The sequence below is a fragment of the Buteo buteo genome, chromosome 10 (assembly GCF_964188355.1).
Source record: "Buteo buteo chromosome 10, bButBut1.hap1.1, whole genome shotgun sequence".
Taxonomy (NCBI): Eukaryota; Metazoa; Chordata; class Aves; order Accipitriformes; family Accipitridae; genus Buteo; species Buteo buteo.
Genome location: NC_134180.1, coordinates 40,492,691 through 40,518,257, shown reverse-complemented (window position 1 = coordinate 40,518,257; position 25,567 = coordinate 40,492,691). Strand labels below are relative to the sequence as shown.

General features: G+C 39.0%; 1 protein-coding gene across 22 annotated transcripts in view; it reads right to left on the bottom strand.

Moving 5' to 3' along the window:
* Window positions 1-25,567, bottom strand: part of FGGY (FGGY carbohydrate kinase domain containing) — a 327,635-nt gene that overhangs the window by 60,532 nt on the left and 241,536 nt on the right. For all 22 annotated transcript variants that reach the window (XR_012651846.1, XR_012651845.1, XM_075037209.1 and 19 more), the window contains 2 exons: window positions 15,110-15,238; window positions 10,052-10,155 (listed from right to left, as the gene is read on the bottom strand). Coding sequence is in view for 20 of the 22 variants with exons in the window: in XM_075037209.1 (XP_074893310.1) it covers window positions 10,052-10,155; window positions 15,110-15,238 (233 nt within the window). In the remaining 2 variants the exon portion in view is untranslated. The remainder of the gene's footprint in view (window positions 1-10,051; window positions 10,156-15,109; window positions 15,239-25,567) is intronic.

Sequence of the window (25,567 nt, the reverse complement as noted above, 5' to 3'; positions counted from 1 at the left end):
ATAATATGCATGCTAAGTAGTCCAAGTCTTGATAATCCCAATCCAGTCAACTCATTGTTATCACATGTTGACAGTCCTGAAGAACTTGGAGCTTAGTAGCTGATGTGACAGAAATTCCAAGGCAAGGGTGGGAAAGAAAGCTCAGATGTGACATTTGAACAGAAAACTCAAGGGGGTTTTGCATGTAGGTATTATTCCTAACCTTATTATTTATGGGGGAGAATTATTCTTCAAAACCTGCAGCTCTTACTGCAACCAATGGGAAATATGAAGGGAAACCAAAATCCTTTCAAATGAGGTCTGGTGTATTTATCTAGTCTGGATGCCCTTCCCACATACCTTAAGGCCTTCCTTACTTATTTATTGCATAAACCAGTTCATTTTAGAGATTTATTTTCCTTTTTCACCATTAGGTAAGTATTCCTTCTGTATTAGTGAAAGCCACTACCAACAATAGTATCATCTTTGCAGGTAAAATAAATCTTCTGCAATACCCCTGAGTTACTGTAAGCAGATTTACATTATATGGGATATGCTATCACACACTATTTTAAACATATTTTTAAACATTTGAATAACTAAATGGGTAAATCCTGAGAACCTTACTTGGTGTTTATTCAGCCCTTACTTACTGAGACAAACTCCCAAGGACAGAGTAAACACTGAGAGAGGACCTCAGGCCTTCACCCACAGTTATAAACAATGAACTCAGCATAAACTGTGATTCCCGGCTGACGCTGGGGGAAAAAGCAGCAGCTAATGCATCTCCTCATTTTGCTTCCAGAATGATTATATGAGAAGAGATTTACTTTCTCCCTAATAAAACTTGCCCCATCTAAGATCTTTCCCCACCCACAGCTGGAGCAACAGGAGGAAACTTAGATGAAGAACTACTGATTCATGACAGGCTGAATAAAATTGAAAATAGAGGAAAAAACCTTAGTAAGAGGCCTACTGCCCAAATACTGATGAATTTTGCCTGACTGGGGGATCTGTTGCTGTTAAGAAAAGTAAAAAGATACTTAGAAATACCATTGCATCTATACCACCCTGGACCATGGATCCCTTAATACCCAGCACTCACATATCACGCCTTTCATTAGAAAGATCTCTGTCTGCACAGCTTCAGTTTTATGCTCATATTGCAAGTGGGTAAACTAAGGAAAGGCAACAATCTGACAGAATCATACAGCAAACCAGCAACATTAAACAAAATCGGGGATTTTGACCCCAAATTCCACACTACTCATTGCAAGTATGGCTAATTCAAAAAATTTTAAAACATAAAACTATTAAGTTGTTTTTCATACAATTATTGTATTCCCTTGAAAATGCTACTTAATTATTTCAGGGCCCGGAGACAACCTAACTGATGATCAAGGACATCCCTTATCATATCTCATTTCATTTGTATTTTAGTTATTCTTTTACAGTTCAGTTAAGTTCTTGTAAGAAAAGGAGCACAAAAAGAAGTCCTTTTTGTTCACCATGAGATCTAGACACATAGAATAAGCAGGCTCTTTAATAAATTCATGCTTTCTCACAAAAACAAGATAAACAAGGGATCTGGAAAGGCTATTCATTATACATAAATATGCTTGTGATCTGAGAGAAATCCCCTATCCAGCTGTCCTCAGAACAGAACACTCCAGGAAGACACTTGGGTTTGCTCAAGACTATGGGCTTCAGGCTAATACATTCTTCTGGGTCTAGAGAGGAGCAATCAGAATTCGTTAGTTTGCAGCATTGATGAGAGTGTTGTACCTGTCAAATCTGGTATCATCACTTTGAAGAATACAGAAAAAGAAATATAAAAGTCTTCTGTTATAACAAAGAGCCACTGCTGCTGCTGGACTTCCATGAACAAAACCAAGAATAATGATACATAAAGAATGAATCAAAATTAAGTTGCTTTACCCTGTCCCCGACAATGGACTGATGCTATGCTACCTAAACATCAATGAAGGAAGACAATTTTATAACTTTCCTAGCTACAGAATACAATCCCCTTCCTACAACAGAAGAAACAAAATCCCCCAAACCCTATTAAAATATACAACTGTTATAGTTAGGAAATAAAGGTGCAAGACCTGCTAACAGGTAACCTTCAATCCCACACTGCTTTAAGTAGAGAGGCCCAAATTAGGCAGCCCAGTATTTCCGGCAGCCAGACCAGATAAATCTTACTAGTGTCAACATAAGTACATAAGAAGCTCGGTCTCTCTTGCTCACTCTTTCCAAGGCAAAACATGGGAAAAGGAGCGAGGAACAGGAGAGGAGCCCTATTAGCAGTCAGACCTGGAAGAAGCCCAACATAAGCTTTTAAATCCATTGTGCTTACACCAAACAGAAGAGAAAATCCAAGGAAGGAAGAAAACAGATCTCTGGTTTACACATCTTTTATCATATAGTGCAATATACTACTGCCTGTAGTGTGTAAATGCTCTCATTTGAGAACACAGCAGAACTTTGCATCATACAAGGCAAAATTTCCAACTCAGATGTCACACACTCCCAAAGCACTGGATAGGTGGAGTTTGTGAAAGTAAAGACATAACAATTAAAAACCTACTAAACTATGAAGTGCCTCAGTCTCCCACCTAATAAAACTGGAATAACAGTTCCTACTCTCCTACCCCATTCATTCACTGTTTAAAAGAACCCCAAGACCACCAAAGAGAAGACACTGCAGAAAGGCTTAGTATTATAAATCCAACACCCTAATACATGGCTCAGTGTCACACAGGGTAGTTTGCAGTTAACTGCAGTATGGAAACCACCGCATGTGGGAATTTTCTAAGCAAGTGTTTTCACTGATGTCAGTGAGACGTCACTAGAATATCAGCCTATAGTCTCCAAGTAGAATATTTTTCAAAGCATTCACTCTGTCCACATCTATTCTTTGAGTCTTTGAACTCAAATGATCTGTCCACAAAAGGGAAGGAGAGTTGACTGCGCTGTTTTTTGGACACATTATTAAGCATTATCTAGTTTATGTGCAATAGAGATTGTATTGCTTTCAGCTACATTACCCTGAACAGGTTGATTACCAGCAAAGCGATGGTGTGCAAAACTTGGATGTCTCTGACAGGCATACACTAAACAGGAACGTCCTATTCTCCCAGTCACCAAGGCATACCTTGAGCTTTGAATTATGTCAGGCCAGGAACAAAGGAATCTTGCTCATAACAGAAACTTCTAATAACTCATTTACCAAGAAAGCCTCCCTTTCATCTCTGCCAAGCTTTAGGAAAGGCTGGGAGGCAAGCAGAAATAAACATTATACAGACTCACCACTGCTGGCTCTAAAGTAAACTCTCCAACTTCCTATTTACATTTCAAGATCTTAAGCTTTGTGGTTTACTAGTTCTGCAAGTAAGTGCTTTGGCTTTTGGAGGCTGCCTGCACATGATCTCCCACCACTACTGAAGTCTTCCTAGCTTTTATTAATATAATAAGGAGGTCAGAAAAGCAACAATCTTTTATATACCCTGCTAGCAGAAATATTTTACTTCTCGCCTTTTAAAAACAAAACAAAGCAAGCAAAGCATACAATGTCAAATTAATGCCAGCAAAGGGGATATTACAGTTTCGTTTGTTTCTTTTTCAAACCAAGGATGCTAGAACATAGAATGAGACAGTCTCATTAAAAAAGGGCGTGGAGGACTTCTTTGAGGGACAAGTAGAAGGCGGCGGCAATTTTATGGCTATATAACCCTTCCAAGGCCATAGGCTGAAAAGGCACCTAAATAGGCTCTGTGACCTTTTCCTCGGAAGGCTAAATCTGTATACACTAAGGACGGGCAACCTGTAACAACAGTCGTGAAGTAAATGTGGTTTTCATTTCATGCAGCCCTCCCCGAATGTAAAACATCTTCATTAGCTGGGAAGTCAGCACTGTGACTGCTGCCAAATTCAATATATAAGCCGGCAGAACTGAGCTGAATGAGGACAGAGCAAGGGAGAGGTTCCTGCGATAGTAATTTATTTCTCCCATTTGAAAGACACTACCTCTGTGACTCATGTGCAGAACAGGCCTTACAGAAGAGCAGAATATTAAAAAACCAAGAGGGCAGGCGCTTATCAATTTCATAAAGCTCTCACAGAACATTTCAAAAACGTGTCCAGGCTGCCCTAGCTTCAGTAGTTTTGCCTTTATTTTTTTTCCTATTGCATTCCTCCCCCTTCTCCCCACTCGCCTGACCCTCCGAAACCCAGCCCCTTTCCCCTGGTCAGGAGAAGGACAAATTGCTGCCTTTGCTAAACCCTGGGTCACAGCCAGTTGGCACTCGGACACGTTGCCCTGGGCTTCTGGCCCTGTCCCCTCGGAGACTGCACGTTTCACGTCAGGGCTGCATGTGCAGCAGTGACTGAAGAGCACGAGGCTGAAGTGCTGCACGCAGTCCTCCAACTCGCTCTCCAGAAACACATTGCTTAGTGCCATCCCACTAGATTAAATATAGCTGGCAAAGCAAGTACCAGCCTATTTAGTCCCTGCAAGTTTTCCCCTGATCACAGATGATTTCAAGCAGCTGAGGAGTCCCTGTGTGGTAATTACTCAGAACTCTGCTGCTTTAACAACGTGGCATGTTCTGAAGAGGAGACTCTCGTATCAGAGCCAAAATATACTGAATCCACTTGCTGGTCTGGCTCCCACTGAGATTACAGAGATCAGGCTATGAGAACACTTTGAGCCAGCATGTCTCTGCAGTCTCCACTCCAGGATGTACTGCAAAGGACACGTACTGTGCATGCTTTGGGGGTGGAAACGTGCTTTACACTCTATTTGTGTGAACAAAGCTGGCAGCTTGGGCGGATATTGTAGAGCAAAGAAGCTCCATTGTGTTTGCCAGTCATCACGAGAATCAAATGAACAAATTTAGAATAATCAAATTGGGCTGAAGTTCCTTTAGCAGAAAACAGGCAAAGACTAGTCAGGCTTGGTAAAAGAGAGTATGGGATATTCTTCCTGAAATAATCCATAGTAAACACTGGGAGAGCAAAATGATCTGCCCATTTTGCTGTTCGTGTCATTGCTCAAGCTCTGTCTTTTAGATCATGTAGTAAATTTGAAAAGATAGAAGATATAAATTACTTGTGCCTCTCCAATTTAAGAAATTACTAAATTATAAGCTTCAAACCACATACACATTATCACCCAGGGAAAAAAGAATTGCGCACCAAGCCAGGTGAGTCAGTTCCCAATGACAAGAGTCATAGTAACAAAAACAGATGCAAAGGAAGAGACTCCATCTAAACCTGAAAAGATTCCCTGATAATCCCCCAAAAGAAGTTCAGAGTACAGAGAGCTGATAAAGAAGAAAGCATGGCTGAGGAAGCACACAGACCACATCACCAAAAGAAGACAGAAAAATGTATCTGAGACTCTGGATAGGAAGGAACACAAACCTTGTATATTTGGGACTCAAAATGCCAGCAAATTCACACCCCTCCTGCCTTGGTAGGCTGAAATCAAGCCAGACAATGTTCCCATTAGAAGCTGCCCTGGCTACTTCCTTCAGCTGTGAATCCAAAAAGGTGTTAGAGGAAGAATGACAAATATTTTCATAATGGAACAACTGTTCTGGGACAAGTGCAAAGCAGAACGCTGATCTCTAAGTGCACCTAACTCACCACAAAACAGGCAGAAATAGAGAGTTTATACACATTTTATTAACAGGGCTATTTTATTCAATATGCATAAATAGCACATATCCTGTATGCATAGAAGATTAGCAAGGACCCCATACTGCAGACAACAAAAGAGAAGATGGGGTGTTGCAAAAGAAGATCCCTGCTCTCTCTCACAATGGACTTCAGTATTTCTGAAACTTGCAGTTCTGCATTCACATCATCCTTGTCCTCCATAAAAATCCCAGTCTGGGGGAAGAGGCACTATGCCCTAGTGACTCTGTAACCCTCAGCACTCTCAATTTTCCCACTCCAGAACTACCATTTATTTCTGCTTACCATTTTAAATTACTTCAAATTCCTTTCACAACCTCTGGTTACCAAAACCCAGTCCCAGTCTGTTAGGTGTCACGTAAGTTTACTCAAACCTGTAGTCTCTTTGACAAAAACCTCACAGTCTAATGAAACATTTTACTTTGAGGAATAAAAGAAGTTTTATTATGTGAATTTAGTGCCCACAAGAAGAGTGATATGCTGATACCAGGTATGGCAAACTGCAAGATTTATCTACCAGAAAGAAGGAGTAGTACTGCTAGGTCACTTGCTCCAAGGAATACTAGGAAATTTCTGTGTACAAGTACCCTGTCACACCGGTCGTTCATATTACTGTTTTGCTCTTTGCTATCTGGCACCTGTGAGTTAACTCAATTCGTGGTGGTTTTACACACCTACAAAATGGTAAGCATGCTTGTGTTCAGGACTGGGACAAGATAATACAGATATCTGCACCTGAAATCCCTCTGATCACATAAAACAAAGGATTTTTGAAAACTTTAAAATATCCCATAAAGCCCGTAAGACACTGGCAGGAAGACAAGCTTTTAGGGAAACCAATTACCTTATTCCCAGAAGTTAGGGCATGTCTGTTAGACCCTTGCAAACTACTAGTCAGGAATAACATGCAAGCTCCTATTTCAATGCCTCAAACCTGCTGCTATTTTACTGTGAAAAACTACTCACACATTTTGTGTAGTCGCCATGGCTACACAAGGAAAGTCTCCTAAAAGTTCCAAAACTAAATGTGGGTGCTGGAGCTTAGAGACCCTGTCTGCAAAGCACGATGACATGCAGCAGCCCACTCAGAAAAGTCAGCCACTGAGGATCCGTCACTTGAAAGGAATACCTACGATGCACAGCCGGATCAAAGCTACAGCAAATGAATCCCAGCCCTAAACTAAGAGACAACCCTTCACAAATAAAAGGACAGCTTATTTGCCATTACAAATGCAAATTCTGCCTATGACTTTTGCTAGGGCAAAGGAGGCAGCAGAGAATCATGTAAAATGAATAACTGTCCAAAAATATTCAGAAAACCATCTTTTCTTTTCTTTTTCCTCATAGATAATGGATGAGCCCTGAGGTGGCAGTGACTTTCAGCAACTACCAACTCAGACCTGGACTTGGATCAGTAACCTAATTACAACATGCTTTTCGCTTCTTTCATGAGCTATTCAAGTATCTCAACAGAAACACGAAATGCTTTGTGTGTGTCTGATTACCCCAAACTGTCAGTGGTTAATTCCAAAAGTGTATCCTCACTTAAAAATGGTAGTTCTACCACAAATTAAACTATTATAGCCATGAGTAAAATTAGGTTCCACATTTGTACTTTCTAAAATATCAAAGGCATGATTAGCAAAGTCTTTTGTTCAAGATCTCTAGAGTCCTTGAGGTAATGAAAACTGGGTCATGGAGTAGTTTCACTTAAAGTAAATGCTGTGTTCAAGCAATACCTGCTTCTGGGACTCATGGAGTATTTGGTCTAGAGAATGGAAATACTGTACCGACACACATACACCAATAGTACCCCTGCCCTCACCAAAAAAGGAGGAAGGGAGGGGGGAAGAAAGGCATAGCAGATGATCCGAACAGTTTCCTGTTACGATCCCTTGAAAGAAATCCAACCATACTTTCACCCTGCTTTCTGTTTTCTGAATTTCTCCTGACAGTTGGCTCTTTCGTTTGCCAGAACCACAACAAAGGACGGCCTTGAGTTTCCACACAGGCCATTTTCTCCCTCTCTCGTCTCTGATCATCTCACAAAGGTATTATTGTTGCTGGCTCACTGGGGCTCAGTGCACCTGAGGCAGATCAAAGGCACTTTTTAATGCCCGCCTGACCACACAGGTCTCTCTCCCACTGCATTAAATTAAACTCGATGATTAATCTCTGTAGCCCTGAGGGTCCCTTGGTGCACACGGAGAGAGAAAATATATATTTCTATCAAAACACAAGTATAATATACTTTCATTTTATAGCCCTAATTAAAAAAAGGAACAGCTAATTTCAGCCAAATGCAGCTGCATATAGGTCTCATTAAAACACAAATACAACTGCTCTGTGTGCTCTGCATTCACTTCATACAGTCTATGCAGGTAATAGATAAAAGAACAGCAAACCAAAGTCCTTTCACAGATTAAATCCAGAGAAGTTTAGAATTTGCTTATTGTCTGCTGGCTAGAGATTGTTATACCTCTGAGCAGATGAGTGAAGGAAGGCAGTTAAGGAAATGATTATAAAATGCTGAGTAGTTACATTTAAATAAAAATCTAGCCAAAAACTACGCAAGTATCTATTCCCGAGTTTGCACTCAAGTGATTAAAAGAGCCTTAGAAGGTTCTACCTTATCTATGGTGTACAGTCTCTGTATGACTTTGGGGTTGCTTTAATGACAGAACACAACATTGATTAACATCAACATGGACTTTATCATGTCACTTTTGTTACATTAGCATATTTAATGGAGCCGTATCTCTCATGGTTGTGAAGTATGCACACAAAAAGTGCCATGAAAGTGTATACTGATATGCCATGCTCGAGTTTGGGAAGCAAAACAAACTATAGTTGTGAATTGGGTCTATGTTATAACTTACCAATATACATATATTAAAAATTAATAAATAACCACACACATGTCCTTCTCCAGGGCTAGTTATATTAAAGGAATAAGTTAGAGCCAGCTGGCCCATTTCCAGCTGCTCAACATTGCCCTTAGACCTTCTGGGGAAACTGTCTGCGAGCTCCTCAGCTCATTTCAGTCCAGTATTATGTCTCTATTAACCCAACTCATTTTAACAATTTCAACTAACTCAGCTAAATGAAATGGGTTAGGAAGAGTTCACACAAACAGCTGCTTCTGAAAGGGCAGAAACCTCCATCAAAAACCTGGAAATAATAAAAGTAGTGGCAAGCTCGAAAGGTGACTTCTTCCCCTAGAGCTGGTATTTGCAGGATGCCCTATCTGCCCTGTCACAGAAAAAGAGATACCAATGTAATTTTTCAGAAACAGAGTAAGCTAAGAGTGGTGGGGTTGGAGGTTTGAAACTCTTGTGTAGGGAGGAATTCAAATATATTCCAATTGGTCTACAGGATTTAAGCTTTCGTTAAGTGCTGTGCTTCACAATACTAGGATTATTCACATCTTTAAATTCAATCATGTGCTAAAATGCTTTGCTGAACTACAATCCATGTGACAAGATCACCATTTATTCATGCCCAAGATCACCATGTATTCATGCTGTTACTACAAAGACAACTTAACTTACTGTTAAGCCTGACATTTTATTATCAGCTTCCTTTCTTTTACTCTGCTGGAGATCACTCTCCATGAAGCATGTCAGTCCTCTCTAAAAACCTCTAGCAATCCCATTGCCATTTGCTCATTTTGGAAAAATCCAAGTTATAATCAGTCTAAATTTAAGACCGAAATGAGTTTTAAATAAAAAATGTGGCAGAAAAGGGTACTTATCTAAATGGAATGCTTTCAGACTCATACATTTTAAAAAGGTATAAATTTCAAAAGCAGACACTAAATTTTAATTGCAATCTCAGAAAAAGCTTTTGTATTAATTCACTGAGAAAAATTAGCAAAGTGAAAATTGCTTATTGGGGGTTTCTTTCTTTTTAGTCATGATATGTATCATAATTCTATACATCATGGCAACTTTCAGAGGTAGAAGGATTTATATTGATTAAGTGAAGAGGTGGGGGAGAAGGGCTGTGACTGAAGACATGCACTCCTCCAAAGACACTATTCTGTAACACATTAGTGACAAGCTTGTCACGGATAACTCAAGCTCAGAGTCTTTGGCTCAGATTTCAGGCTGCTCTTTAAGCCACTCTAGCATCGTGGGTTTTACTTACCATGTAATTTTTCAGTATTGATTTCTACTACTATTAAAGTTCTTGCTTGATAGCAAATGCATGGTAATATATAATTAATATCCAAAGGTAAAGATAAGAGTTACCAGAAAAAAATTCAAGGAAAAAGAAAAGGGTGAGAAGGACAAAGGTCATTTTTTCCCTTCAAAAACATTAGTTAGTATATTCTGTACAAATTAGGACTATGCATACAACCTACCCCCATGTGGCATGAAGATGTTCCACAGATCATAGCAACTCGGGCTGTAATTGGCTGGTTCTCACATGGCAGGTTATGTCCTTTCACATCTGCTCCAATTACTCCTATTAAAATAAAATTAAAATTCTATTTTAAAGAAGAGCAAGCCAACCCTCACAAAACACAGCTTTTCTGCACACAAATAATTGCCGAGTATCTCACACCACTGCCACAAAACAAAAAAGTCAACTTAGTCAATAAGCAAAGTTATTTTATCAGATCAGATTAAAATATATTTTTATTCCAGATACCTGAGGACACAAGACGATTTCTTCTATGTTCATGTTTATCATCATAATTTTTAAATGTTATTTTGACTATAACCTGACTTTTATTCTCTTAGGTAGTACACTAACATGCAGACTAAAAGACTGCCCTGTTGTGAAAGGCAGTACAGTAGACTGCAGATATGTTTATTTGTTCACGGTTTATCATGCATATACCATATGATGTGTTTTGTCAGGGGATGAGTTGGAGAAAGGGGTAACTTGGCAGGAGACTGGAAGGCTGCCAGTTTTGTTGTCTTGACTGCTGCTGCTCTTCTGTCCATGTCAGACAGAACCATCTAAAGGAAGAGAGTATACTGCTTCCCTTAGAGGAACTATGCTTGGCTCTTAGGAGCTTCTGCGTGCAGGACAGGACAGGACGGAGGACAAACTCAGCAAGCACTCAGCCTGCAGCAGAAACGTATACCCAGGAGATGCCAGAGAGGAGCCAGGAGCTTGCTTACAGAATGGGGCAGACCTACAGCCAAGCTTCAGCATGCATTATGTCCTGCTTAATTCACTTAAGGGGAGGCTAAAGTGGAAATCCTGCCCTCTCCTCCTCCTCTCCTAGGCTGCATTCTTGCACCACATTGTGCTGCACCCAGCAAAATGCAGCAGCCCAACAAGTAATATTCTTTTGTCTTTTTTTTTTCTTGAGCATTACCTTTGAACTGGCAAACTGGTCACCAGACTGTGCATCTGCATCTGCAATGCACAGTCTGGTGACCAATTTGCCAATCCTGCTAAAAAAAAAATAAAGCTTTCTCCTCACTGTAGAAGGAATATGAAAGCATTTGCTGGACACTGTGAAAGACGCCAAGTGTAACTGGCTGGTTAGTATGCGACATTTCATTAACACCTTCTTGTCTAGGTCACCACTGCAAGATTCTGTTATTAAAACGGTCTGTTGAGGTTTGTCTTATCGTGGTTGCCATGGTTATCGTGGTATTATCATTGTTGGAAGTTACCTAAATAATCAGAAAATTAAGGTCTAAAACTGTACAGTCTTTAAAAATCTGCCCTTATGTCCCTTTACCCTAGCTGGCTTGTAACTATGTATAGCATAGCTGTCACACACAGAGTTTATTTGTAAGGAACAAAAGAAAGCTGCAAGTATGGCTTCTACCTCTTATGCTTTATTTTTCACTGCTCAAACACAGACATGCATGAGTTCATATTAAGAATTTTGGATAGGGTTCTCTAAAAGGCAATTTCCTGTACAAGGCAACACTATTAGAATTTCTTAAAGGAGCTAAAAATATTGTTCACACTTCAAAGGGAAATCTATTAAACTGAATTGTCAGCATATGTCGCAAATGTATTTTCATAAACAATACAAAATTGAAGAGCCTCATGTTTAGATTTTTTTTTAATCACCAAGATAACATGCATTCTGCAAAATACACATTCTGGGCCTTTTTGAAATCAGTGGGATTTTGTCAGTGGCTTTACTAGTGTTTAGAGTCGCTAAAGTCTTCCTATTTGTGATTAATTGAAGTCAGACAGCAAATAAGTGTGGAACATTCCCATAATAATGAAAGCTTAGATATGTTATATGCTAAAAATAATTTAATTGCTGTTATAAGTCACTTTCACCTTTATTGTAGTTGGAATTTTTCATACTCTGAGGTAGACTCAAAAACTTTTGAAGATTCTCAAGACAGACTGAGAACAAGGAGTCTGTACACCACACAAACTGCAGGCGAGATTTCAGAAAAGCAGGCAATCCTTAGTGTGCATACTTTTGGATCTCTTCAACAGTGACACAGTATTTTAGATACTGTACAATAAATTATCTACTTTTGCTGAAACAATGCCGATGTCTTTTTAAAAGGTGCAATGTGAACATTCTTTTTACGAGGCCAGTCCCAAAAGACTGGCCTCCCATACTCACATTTTTATCTATAGGTTCTTTTAAATTGGTACAGTAGGTCCAAATGTAAGACATAACGACTCGGCTTTTAGATTTTTACTTTTCCATAATAGGTATCAGATGGACTGATTCAGGAATCATAGAAGGCCTCCACAGACATACGTATTACACAATTCTTTACCTTATCTTACTCAAAACTTTGAAGCGTTCATAAACTTCAGGAAGCTGTCCAGCAAAAACACACTTTATATCCAGCCAAAAGCAGATCTGAACAGTGCACCAAATTTTATTAACACTGAAAACAAGATGTCCATCATGTCATATTGGTTTAGCCTGCAGGATACGAAAGAGCCCTTTTCGTTACTCTGCTGTGGCAGAATATTTTTAAAAAAACCAGCAGAATGTGTTCAAGAATAAGAATAATGACACCCACTGGATGTTGCTGTCCCACAAACTAATCTAATGCTTACTAATACACAATTCATATCCTTCAAACAAATTGTAAACCTCAGTATTGCAATACAGATCACAGCAGAGTAAGCACTAAAACACACATCAGTACCTTTTCAAAACAAAAGTTTTACACCAACTACAAGAGTTACTTACTTCCAGTACTTTCAAATATCTCTTCTCTATTTTCTTTTCTTCTATGCCCCTTTTATCATTATTAAAAGATTAATATGCTTTAGTGCATTGCCATCCTTAATATCTTTTAATCAGAACACAGTTTCACTTCTATTATCTAGTTCTATTATCTGTGTTCTCCTTTTGCTTTTCTGTTTTTCCTTCAGGATTTTGAGCTCTGTATTTCACACACTGTAGGTTAAACTAGACTTGAAAAAGGTTAAGGTTCTTGTTATTAACAGCTATGGATGAAGGAGAGCTATTTGGTATTTGAGATGTAGCCACACTATTCATTCTCTTTACATACATTTACACTCTCCAGTTCTCCTTTTGCTCCTGCTGTCCCTTTTGCTATCCAAATCTTTTCCTTTTTATTGTCTTTTCTACCAGTTTCCCCACCTATTTATTACCCTTCCCACATTCAAGAAGGATGAGTTCCATCTTAAATCTTCCTTTTTTCCCAGACTCTACTCAGTTACAGTGTGATTAGCATGCAGGTTCTCCCACTGCATTACTGACTTTTCCCTCTGTGATGTGTCTCTCCCTCTCTGACAACAACCTCTACATTTTTTTTCTCCTGGCAATGATTTCAGTAGTCTGCTGGTGTTGCCATCTGAGAAAACATATTCTGATAAACAGGACTAGCATAAGCAGGCTGTCTCTATCCACTGAAGTCTTACTGTGATGGATGCCAGTAGTTATATATTTCTAATGTTAGAGTTTCTTTACAGAAGTCTGTAACAAATGAACAGTTGCTCTCTATTCTTCTTTAAATTCAATTCACTGATTTCAGCACACAAAATTTACTGGGCAAACTTTTTGTGCTCTGAATCCAGTACTCACATAATCATGCCAATTAAATGAGGACCCTCCACTGTCATTTTCACGTGCTCTGTGACAATCCAGTTTTTCAGCAAGTTCATTATTTCGTGTCAGCTTATTATCACATCCTTTTCAAGAAAACAAAACTGCCAGGGCACATAGTTTTAAGCACATTTTTATGCAATTAGGATACTAATTGACACAAACAGATTTTTAAGTCAGTCACAATAGTAGGGACACAACACATCTACAACTATGACACTAAAACTCAGTCTTCCTTTTTGCAGCTGGATCTATATCTAATCCTTCTGAGGTAATAAGAAAAGCAATCTACATGATTACTTAACCTCATCAGAAACAGTTATCAGAAGCAAAGTAAATGGATTTAAACATTTTAAAAGTTCCAGGCCACAACTCCTAGAAGAACAAATGAGATTTAAAACACCACAAAATATTTGAAAAAAACCTAGTCCTTTAGCAGCTAATATTTTATTTAGATCTAGAGAAAAATACTCTGATGAGCAATAGATTTCCATTGAACAGTACTGTTTCAGTAACACTGAAACTTTCTGAGGTAAAACTTTTTTCTAAACTATCAAACTAAAAAACCTCAATTTCCTGCTGAATAAGTTACACTGAATCACTTTGTTATTGACTGTATTTAGATAAGGCCAAACAGCATAGTAAGAAAATGAAGCCGTTGAGCCTCACCGAATACATTTCAACACAGCTGAAACTGGGCACATGAGAATATTGCACCGTAAAAGAAAAAAATCTAAGCATCAGGCCTCTGACTCTAGTTATGGATAAAAAGTTCAAAGTCGCAGAAGGGGAATGCTGTGCAATGGCCAGTTCTCCCTCTGCTCTTGTTTGCTAGTTTAGATACACAGTATTTACACATTCTAAGCCCCTAGACCAAAAGCAACATTTTTGGTATATATCCCACATTGTGCTAGCATAAATGTATGTGGAAAAGTCTCTATTGCATTATTTAAACAAAGCATGAATTGCTTCTAAAACTAAGAAGGAAGACTATGAACAAGCCTCAGACATGAGACTTCTCCCTTAGAATGTTATTATTTTATTTTTCTTGCCTATCCCCAAAGTTTTGAGCAGGAGAAGATGCAAACTCTCAGCATGCTGGCATGCCAACACAATGGTGTCTCAGTTCAGGAATTCAAAGTGGAACTAATAGAAGTTAACAAACAATTTGGAAATCCAGCTGGAAAGAAATAAACAGTGATAGCCCCTTTCTATAAACAGATACCCAATATTAGCAGTTACTCTGAGGGGTTTTTATTTTAGTTAGGCTATTTCATAAGAATAGCATCAGAGCAAATTGCTGGATACAAAACAGGCTGTAAGAAAAGTGGCTTTCTAAAATTAATTCAATACATTCCTGTCTCCAAGAATAGTAAATATATGACAGAGTACCTAGTCCTCCAGCATGTGCATCAATGAGAGATGCTGCTACTGCAATCCCTTCAGGGAGACCGAGATCTTTCGCAGCTTCTGGCGTTAGACCTTTTCCAACAGACTCTCCAGGAGACAAGACGTGGTTTCCTGGGCAGACACAAGAAAAACCAAACACCTGTCAATTTACTAAACAGAAAAACAAATGTGTATGTTATTATAAAAACTCCCTTCCTCTCCCTCAAGTTAGTGTGGTATATATAAAAGAAAAAAGTGCATCAAAGAACTCTGATTAAGAAGCATCTTTCATTATCTGCCTGTATATTAAATACAACCATGGTACATCAGGCTGCCCCATAGCAATTTAAAAGTTCAAAAGTATTCAATGTCCTATCTAGCCACAGAGAAAGATTTCACCACAAGCAATTAAATTCTGCTTGGAATCTTTCCAAGAGATATGAAATACTTATGCAGAAATCCCAAGTTCTTGTGGTAGTTACTGACTGGGCTGCCCGCAGCCATTCTCTGTGCACGTGAATGAGATTCAGCTCAGCCCATGCTCACAACTACAAACTGCACCTGTTGCACAAGGCAGGGGCCAATTTTTTTTTCCTTTCCATCTCTTTCCACCAGTTTCTACTACAAATAAGTTAGCTATAGTAACAGAAACGCCAAAAAAGAAACTGGCTTAAGCAGCAAATTCTTCCTATTGCAGCCGTATTCCCTCACAGACTTAAATAATCCCTTTTTGAGCCTTCATTGGCCTTATGAAGTATGAAGAACATTATGGTCACCCTGAACACAAGCAATACAACCCTTCCCTCTCAGTCCTGTCACCAGGGAGCCTGGTGGCAGGTCCCATCTGCATTTGTCTCCGCTACCACAATGCACATTAAGTTTTGTCCTGCGAAAAGAGATTGTTTCAATAATTAAATCATGGCGACAGAGATTGCTCAGAGCTTAGAACAAACCTAGGGTCATTAAACTTTCAGAATTTAAGGACACCCACTCCGACAGCCTCCTCTCTGGCTGCTGAGTATAACCACAGCTGAAGCAATGGGACTGACAGCTCCTGGAACCACACACACTTCCCTATTTATCTAAAGATTTGGTGGGTGAGAGGCAGTGAAAGGCACAGTGGGAGCTCCCATATACCTCCCTGCCAATACCATGGCTTTTAGTACATATCTGTAGCATTTACTAAATTCAACAAACCTTCTAGGCAGAGTTGACAAAACTCCTTTTTAAAATAAAACAAGCCTATTTTCACAGTCAATTCTATTGAGAATGTTACATCTAAAGCACGTTCTGAGTGTAGAAAGGAAGTAAAACATCCTCCACAATAGAGATTAATTAAGAGGAAGAGCATATCATAAAATATCAGGAATACATTAATGCCCATGAGCATAATCTTCTAGAAATAGAGTTATACTACCTTACTGTCAGATGAAAAGAAGGTTGTGATATTAAATTCATGGGTGGAAAATGGGTCTTCAATTTTACATATGACTTAGATCTTTGTCTTTGCTGTAAATGATGTTGGTTCTTCACATTAAGGAAGGTGCCCACTTCCTGATGGATGCAGTGTATGGAGTACTTTGTCATTAGACAGCACACACAACTTCTCAGTGTTCGTTTCTCCAAGAGCTTCTATTCTATTGACAGCCACACCGCCACCTCTGAAATGCTAGGCTGAATCTCACACTGGAAATTTAAAACAAGTATGTACAGCCAAAATTTCTGCACTTGACTTTGGGTTTATATGCAAATACTGGGGGAAGTAACCAAACCTCACCATTTAGCTCATACAACAGAAGGAAATGATGATATTAAACTATCTCCTCACAGGAAAAAGATGTATATATTATATTAATTCTTAGTGTAGAGTCAAAACATTGTGCTAGCTTTTTTCAAGAGGTGTATCTTTTGCATTTTTTTCCCCAATAAGTTGGAGAGCATCATGTTTCTCTTTAAGAGAACTTTTGTATTACCGTTCTGCTTTTTTAAGACATTGGAGAATACTAGTAAAACAAAGTTGTCTGCTTCTCCTGACATTCAAAGACCCTGCAGATGGAAGGAAGTTCAAAAGAGTTCATGCAGCTAGACCCACATCGTCTTCTTCAGAATCAGTTGCCTGACAAATATCTTGTATATACAGCATGAGATTAAATTAATCTGAAATAAAACCTCTTCCCAGGCACTCAGTTCCACGGTTGGCTTGTTTATATCAGTCATACTGGTCAAACATTTTAGTGTGTAATTATTATGTGGTTAAACTCCATTTTAGAGATCAGGGCTACTATTAGTCAAAATCTTTTCCTACCAGCTTCTCAATTACTCTATTTCTAGTTAATGAGCACTAAGGGAGCAATTTCAGAGATAAAGATAATCCTATCTTCTACAGCAGCAGTAGAAAATGACCCTATAGATCCTTTGGTACTAGTCATATATTGGAACAACCAGCAGCATAGCTATCCCCCATGGGCATAAAGCGTGTGAGAACGTACAGGGATGGGCTTCTTGTGATTGAAAGATGCAGCATAATAATCTTGTATTTTAAAGAAAAAAATCATTAACAGTAGAGTATGCCCTGTTTGTCTTAGGAGTCAAAGTAAACCTGAACAATTATTCCTTGACTGAAAGCACCTCCTGACAACCTGGGAAGCGACAGCAGTCAGAAGTCACCCATGACAAGGATTGCGAAGGGGAGTCTCCTAGGTCACCCAACAGTCAGGGAGAGCAGAAAAGAGGTGTCAGCAAGCGAGTGCAGCAAGGAAAGGATACTGACTCTGCCCCTCTACTTCATCCTCCCAGCTTTAGAAACCAATGAAAGCTCTGCTGCACCCATACAGTACATTCATAAAGAGCTTTGTAAAAGGGAAGAAGCAGGCTCTGCATGGGCACTCTTTCCGTCATCGTGGAAGTTACCTCCCCACCCACACGAGTGTGAGTAAGTAGGTGTGGAATGGACAGAGCCTTGACTGAAGCACATGGGTAGAGACCTGGAAAGGGAATTACAATTCTCATGGTTTACTTTTCACTGAAAACCAAGAAAACGCAGCTAAGCATCAGTATGCTTAGAATCTGCAGGTATAAAGCTATTAAATGACAAAATAAAAAACATGAAAAGCAACCAAAGAGGAGCCACAATTAAAAAGTAAAGCATTTGAAACAGATTGTACTCCAGTACTAGACTGGGAGAGAGTGAACAGATTCTTACTTGAGCAAAACACAGAGGCTTTAGAAGTCAAGGGACAGCTACTATAAAAATAAAGGTATTCTACAGCTACACACCAGCATTTCAACGGCAGGTGCTGCCACCCTTAAATCCTACCTGTCAGGGGAAAGAAGCTGTCAGAGAGGGAAGAAGGGAAATGAGAGCTACCGGCATACAGAGGCGGGCAGTGAGAGTATTACAGAACGCTGCATAAAAGAGGCAGTGAAAGGACCGAGTCTTCTCAAGGCTCCTGCCAAAGTAAATGTATCGAGTCTTTTGTTTACAGTAGTCTCCTGTGCAAGTCATTTACCTTTGCTATAATGACTTCCAAAATTAGACCTAACCAAACAAACCCATAATGGCTGAAGCTGGAGAACTTTCTGTTTCACATTCATACAGCTGCTTCACTCATGCAATGCCTTAATCCACAACCTTTTCATTTCGTACGAGACAGACTATTTCTAGCTATTTTTTCCCCTATAAAGCAGCAAGTTTACAAAAGGAAAAAGCTGTCTGAATCTCTTCCTCCTCTTTTATCCTTATTTGAAGACTAATGTTAGCATTTGCTATGATCAGGTTTTGTTTAAAGAATTTATGCGGTACCAACGACCCTCTACCTTTTTCGGCGGTTACCACAGCAACCAGCTATTTACCAGACGCAACACACAAGGCAGACAATACATCTTCAGTCAACTTTAGTAATCAAAATTCACTGTACTGGCTTACTAATATTTAACAGAACTAGGTACTTTAGGACTTAAAAACAACAAAAGCAGAGCGCAGCAGGGGGCCCAGCTGACTCAACTATGATATACTCACTGAGAACAGCTTTTCATCTATCATGCAGAACGTGGCTGTGTTTCATATGCACTTATATTTAGCTGTATAAGTGCATAAAAATACAAAAGGAAGAAAATCAAAAGGAGATGTCCCTTTTCTTCACTAACTTGACACAAGCAAACTTGAACTTGGATATATCGATCCCTTGCTGAAATCCCAGCAACCTCAGAAAGAAACCCAACCAAAGGATACATCCTGTCCATTTTTTAGCCTCCGCCAAACTAGACAATATAAATACTTTTTAATTTAAAAGACAATACACAAAACAGATATCCTGTTAAATAAGCGATATATAACATGCATTGAAGAAGTTTTCTAGTTAAACAAAACAGTGCTAAATAAGCATCAAAGGAAACAGGACCTCAGTAAAAAGAAGCACTGTTCACCCAAATGGATCTCATAATAAGCAATGTAAGGGATTTTCCCCCCTCGATATTCTGTTAATTACAAAGCTTGTAGACAACCTCCATTTTTTGTGTTTTATAATAATCCTTACAATGCCAAAAGTCCGGATATGCAAGGAACCTGAATAAATAATATAACTCTTCTGATACATCATCCCAACCCTATCTCACATACAATACATTACCAAATATCCCTCTCAATTATGTAAGATACTCACATTTAACTGAGATATGTGTGGCTGATTGTTCTACAGTTTTTAACTCATCTGATTAGGAAAAACAGCGCTAAGATCAGAAGGAAGCAGGATAATGATGTGGACTATAAAAATGTAATATTAATTTTTTCTTAGGACTGAATGCATGGTGGTTAAAGGGTGTTAGAAACAGTCAGATTTGGGGCTTTTTTAACCTGGAAATACCCTCCATAAAATTTCCTGGTTAGCAGTTAAAAACTCTAGAATTTTCATTCAGGAAAACCAAAACAAATTGTGATATTATAGGCCAGCTTATTTAAAAGTGAGAAAAACAGTTGGTTAAACAAAATCACTCTGGCTTTCTTCAGCTCAAAATTCATCTCTGTCTATGCGAGCTGCCACAGTAGCTTGAGGCAAATCTAATTTGGGTCCTTTCCATCCCACTCTCCCATACAGCTTATGCCTTTGGCTGAACTACATCTCAACTACCCAACATGTAATTACTTAAGGCAGACATATTAGGTTGCTAAATACTGGCAAAAGCAAGCAACCTATGTGCAGGCAGATCCTGATTCATTAAGCTGAAAAGTAAATTGGTCTGCAGACCATAGGTGCCTACTTCAACAAAGACTACTGCCTTCTTGTCCAAATGAAAGAGAGCTACTTCATGTATAAATGATAAGCTTTCCTGGTTAAAGGTCAAAAGAAAAAGAAAAAAAGCATTCTGCATCATTGGATCATTAGGCATGTACATTGACAGACGTGACTTGAGTTTTCATTACTAGATTTCAGTGAAACAGTGCAGAATGAACATCTCTTGTAATGCATGGTTCACTACTCGCTATGCTGACACGCATGCGGCTATACTATACATATATTTGGATGTCTTACTAAGTAACTAGATGCAATGTATTTGCATCCAAACTCAGCTACCTGACCTCACGTTTTTGCTCGCAAACAAGAATTTCAATAGGCTGACCATTTAGATTTCTGGCACATCACAGTACAATATTCCTAATAGTCTCTCTAAATACAAAGATCATCAATGTAGATGACGTGACTATTGCTATACTTTCAGAATTGCAAACAATCAGACTTTGGTTTGGTACAGTACATCACTAAGATTGTAGAGGCAATTTAGCTTGTATTAATTACAGATTATTACTTAACAGAATGTGTTTTATTACTGAATGTTTTTTAATAATTCACATGATGATAGTAACTTCTCTTTGAAGAAGTAACTACCCCTTTTTCAAAACCGAAAGAAATGACAGACCAAAAATAACCTGATCAGTTACTGAAAGGATGCTTTTGAATCTTTCAGCTAAGCTTCTGATACCTGCACAATCTTATTCCCCACCACATTCACACAGTATCCAGTTCTAATACCTCTACTGAGAAGATACTGATGCACTATAAAGGGTTCAGAAATGAGTCAAGAAAGCAATTACAAGGATTGAGAAGTATGACAGTTCACATAGGAGTTTTGGTGAAAAACCTCAAGCAGCTCAGTCTTTTCCCTTAACGTAGAAAATTTCAGTCTGTGCAGGTCAGGCATGTCACTACAGTCTGCCAGACAAGAGTAGGAAGCTAAAGTTCAGATGAAAAATAAAGTGTATTCTTTAATTAATTCATTAATTTTGAGAAATGACAGCAACTAACCATCAACAACCTTTAAGTATGAAGTGGGCTCTCCATCACAGGAAATTATAAAATGAAGATTGGTTCTAAGATACACTTTAAACTACTTAAACATTAATTTTAGAGAGTCCAACAGCCTCTGACTTGGAGGAAGTCGGCAAATTGTTTGAAATAGTCTTTCTGGTTTTGTGAATCCTGACTCAAAAAGCAGACATCGCTGTTTGAACAGCTATCTCAGTGTGAGGCTTAAGCAAAAAAAAAAAGACAATGAAGAACAAATCAGGACCACGGAGAGGAAGAATCACGTAAAAAAAGAAATGACCCAGAACTGTTCTGAGAAATGCTTTTTTTTTCTTTTCTTTTTTTAGAACTGTATGAAAAATAAGAAAGGAGCATAATGTTTGAGAAATTTAAATATTAAGCAATCACAACAGGCTCAGTCTGCTCAAAGCTTTTCCTGTGACTTCTAAAACAAGAAATTCAAAGAAAAAAGCTCCTAGATTTGATCCTAGCAAGATGAAGTTCACAAGTCCATGGTGTTGCCAGAGTAGAAGAAAATATGATTCCCCAGGCAGACAGAGCCTGAGATCAGAACTCTGGAAATGGACAGTGTGAAATTTTTTTATTATTATTTTTTGAACATTTTGTGAATTATTATTTTTTGAAAGCTCTAAGCTTTTACTATAAGTTGTCTAAACTATGACGGAGCCTGAGGATGAAAGAACACCACACAGTACTCCTCACTTCTTGCAGCTGAGAGGAGGGAGAACTGGAAAGGTACCATGTGCCAGCAGGACTCAACCTGATGATAAGCAGGGTGAATGATAGTTCCTTTCCTTACAGTGGAAGAGGAATGGAAAATGTCACCCAGGAAACACTGTGAAGAAACCTGAGCTACCCAAGTTTAGCCCAGCCTATTAAAGAACAGCTACTGGAAAGAGGAGGAATATCTCAGGCTGGAGAAATTGGCCGACAGGACACTCGTGAAATTCAAGAAAGGGAAAAGCAAAGTTCTGCACATGAGGTGGAAGGGCCCCGAAAAGGACGAGGAGGTCCAGTGGACACCACGCTGAACGTGAGCCAGTGATATGCCCTTGCAGCACAAGCGGCCAACAGCCTGCTGGGCTGCCTTAGGAAGAGTGCCAGCAGCAGACCAAGGGAGGTGATCCTTGCTCCCTGCTCAGGAGGCCACATGTGGTGTGTTGCGTTTTATATTGGGCTCCCCAGTACAGGAGAAACATGGACATACTGGAGCAAGTCCAGAGAAGGACCCCAAAGATGACAGAGGCATGTTGTACAAGGAGAGACTGAGACACCCGAGACTTTATGCCCAGCAAAGAGAAGGCTTGGAGGTGGGGGGGGGGGGAGATCTTATCAACATATATGCAAATATCTGATGGGAGGGAGTAAAAGACCACGGAGCAAGACTCTTCTCAGTGGCACCCAGTGACAGTACAAGTGGCACCATGCACAAACCGAAATACAGGAAATTACATTTAAACAAAAGAAAAAATGTTTGTATCAGGGAAAGGTGGTCAAGACACTGGAACAGGTTGCCCAGGCAGATTTTGGTGTCTCCATCCTCGGAAATACTCAAAACTCAACTGGACACGGCCCTGAGCAACCTGCTGTAGGTGACCCTGCTTTGAGCATGGGGAGCTGGACTAGATAATTTCCAGAGATCCCTTCTAACCCCAACAATTCATGTGGTTCAGTGATCTCAAGATGGAAAAAACATAAAATAAAATCACAGGAACGTGTAGCTTTTCTGAGAAAATTTCTTTCTAACTTCGTACTGCTGAATCATATATTATGAAATAATGCCTCAAGCTTTGAGGAAGGAGACACCCTAAAACCTCTTTGCGCTGTGCCAGTTTCAGCTCCTTTACAGTTGCTGCAGCTCTTGGATGGACTGAAATGACAGGAAGCCAGAAAAATGCTAGCATATTTGGAACACTGTTCAGTTGTAAATTCCATGGATTTTGACAGCATGTAAGTGTAAATATCCCCTGATTCATCCTTTTAATTTTGTTTGAAATTGTAACATGTTGTAATTTATTGGGGATAGCAAAAGAGCACAGACAGACAGATAAAGGGACCTCATACTTAAAGAGACTCCTTTTACTTATTATTCTCTACCATTTGCAAAGTACAGTGTTTAAAGCTCATTATTACAATCCAGCTTTATGAAGAACTGGCAGCTGCAAGCTGACCTGAAAAACATATAAAAATCATCATCCCTTTCCCTCAGCCTTCAAGGAAATCCCTCATATACTCCAGAGCATCTGCCATCAAAGGCCTTGGAAGAGATAGAAAACTGGCAGAACTAATGGAATGACCATTCCTTTCACAGCTGCTGTAGCAGAAGTTAATATTGACTGTATTCTCCCACCCTGGACTGAATCTTCATTTTCAGCCTAATGTAAATAAACAAATAGAACTTCCAGGTATTAAAACTGACTACTTCTGACAAAATACAAAACCTAAACAGACTCTATTTAAGCGTAAAAAGTGAGGTATACAACACCATTATCTTCATTAGCTTTGTATATGAAAGTAGACACTGGCACATGCAGGAATATAACCATTCATATAACAACATGTTAATGAATAAACAGCCTGCTCTTTTGTCACTTGTTTGAATGCCTAAAGGAACACAGAGTTGCACCTACAGTTGAAAACCCAGCATATTTTAAAGCTTGCGCACAGTAAGAATGACAGCAAGTACCAATCAAAAGTCTCACAGCTATCAAGTCCCAAATCATCATATACAGTTTTCTTTATTATGAATTTATGAATAAGTACTGCAAACGAAAGAGCATTAGAAAGGAACATCCAGTCTTACAATTCTACAGATCCTTCTTTTCAGGGCACTCAAAGATGGCATATGCAAGTGCCCAGGTACATGAAAACATCAAGCTTCCAGTCCCCAAAGTCCTGGAATTAAGTGAAGAGTTACAGACAAGAGATTGCAAAGTGCTAGGGCTGTACACTGAAGTACGGACAGAGTGCTGGAACAGGTAGGGTGACACTATTGTACTGATGTATGGGAGTAAAGACCACTAACCATAAATGCACTTTAGAGTCAAGTTGAACCCTTCATAATTGAAAACACAGTGTCAAAATTTTAAAACAAAACAAAACAAAAATCTTAAGAAATCCTACTGGAGGTGGATTGAGGCAATCTGTGGAAAATGGGAATCATTCTTCCTGAAGGTGGCTAAGAAGGATGAGTGGGTAAAAGATGCAGAGTGTGATTTAAGTAAAGAGATGTGTAAGGACCAGAGGGTGTTCTTCCTTACACCACCATCCCCTGCAAAGTCAAAATCAAACATGAAAGAATTCTACCAATCTTATGCTGAAGCAAATTAAGCAAAACTACAGTTTTAGAGTTACGAAACAGAGGGAAAAGTGCTGCTTGAAGACAGGCATAAAACTCTGATCTCCATATCATCCAGTCATATGAAAGTTTAAGGGATAAAATCCAAGTAATTTTAAGAAAAAGTTTATCATTTTGTGAACAGGATTGTTGATGATGGTTGTCTACAAAAACCTATCTCTGCTGATACCAAAATCTGTCCATGCAAGAGTTATTTTCATTAGCATACTAATTTCAAGCTTTAAAGTTCAAGGCAAGCACTGAATTTCCTTAAAACTTGAGAGATTTAAACAATCCAAATTATTTTCTCAGTTTTGCCTCAGTTGTTCATAAAGATGCCATACATATGAGCTGTGTATTTATTTACTTTTGAGGATGTGGCTGTAAAGTCCTAGTTGGGAAAAAACTGGGAAATGGGTTTATGAAATCCTTATCATGTTGTATTTCCAAGTATGAAGCCCGCTTTTCAAAAAAATACTTCATTAAACTCAGTGTGCTGCTCCATCACAGATGAAAGAAGGTGACAAATGCCCCTTTACAAAAGATAGCATTTTAGCTTTCAACACACGATCTACAAAAACAATAAAACCTATTCTGCAGTACCTGCAATGCTCTCTCAGGCAAAGGCACCATCTTCAACCAAAAAAAGACCCAGCATAAAATATTACCATTCAATAAAAAATCATTATCTGGTCCCTTAAGTAGCCCCTGAAGTAGAGGGCTGTGGTGAGAATTTATCAGCCATTTTCCTCCAAATGGAATATATGCTTCAGTACCCTAAGAGGTCTATAGTACATGAAATTT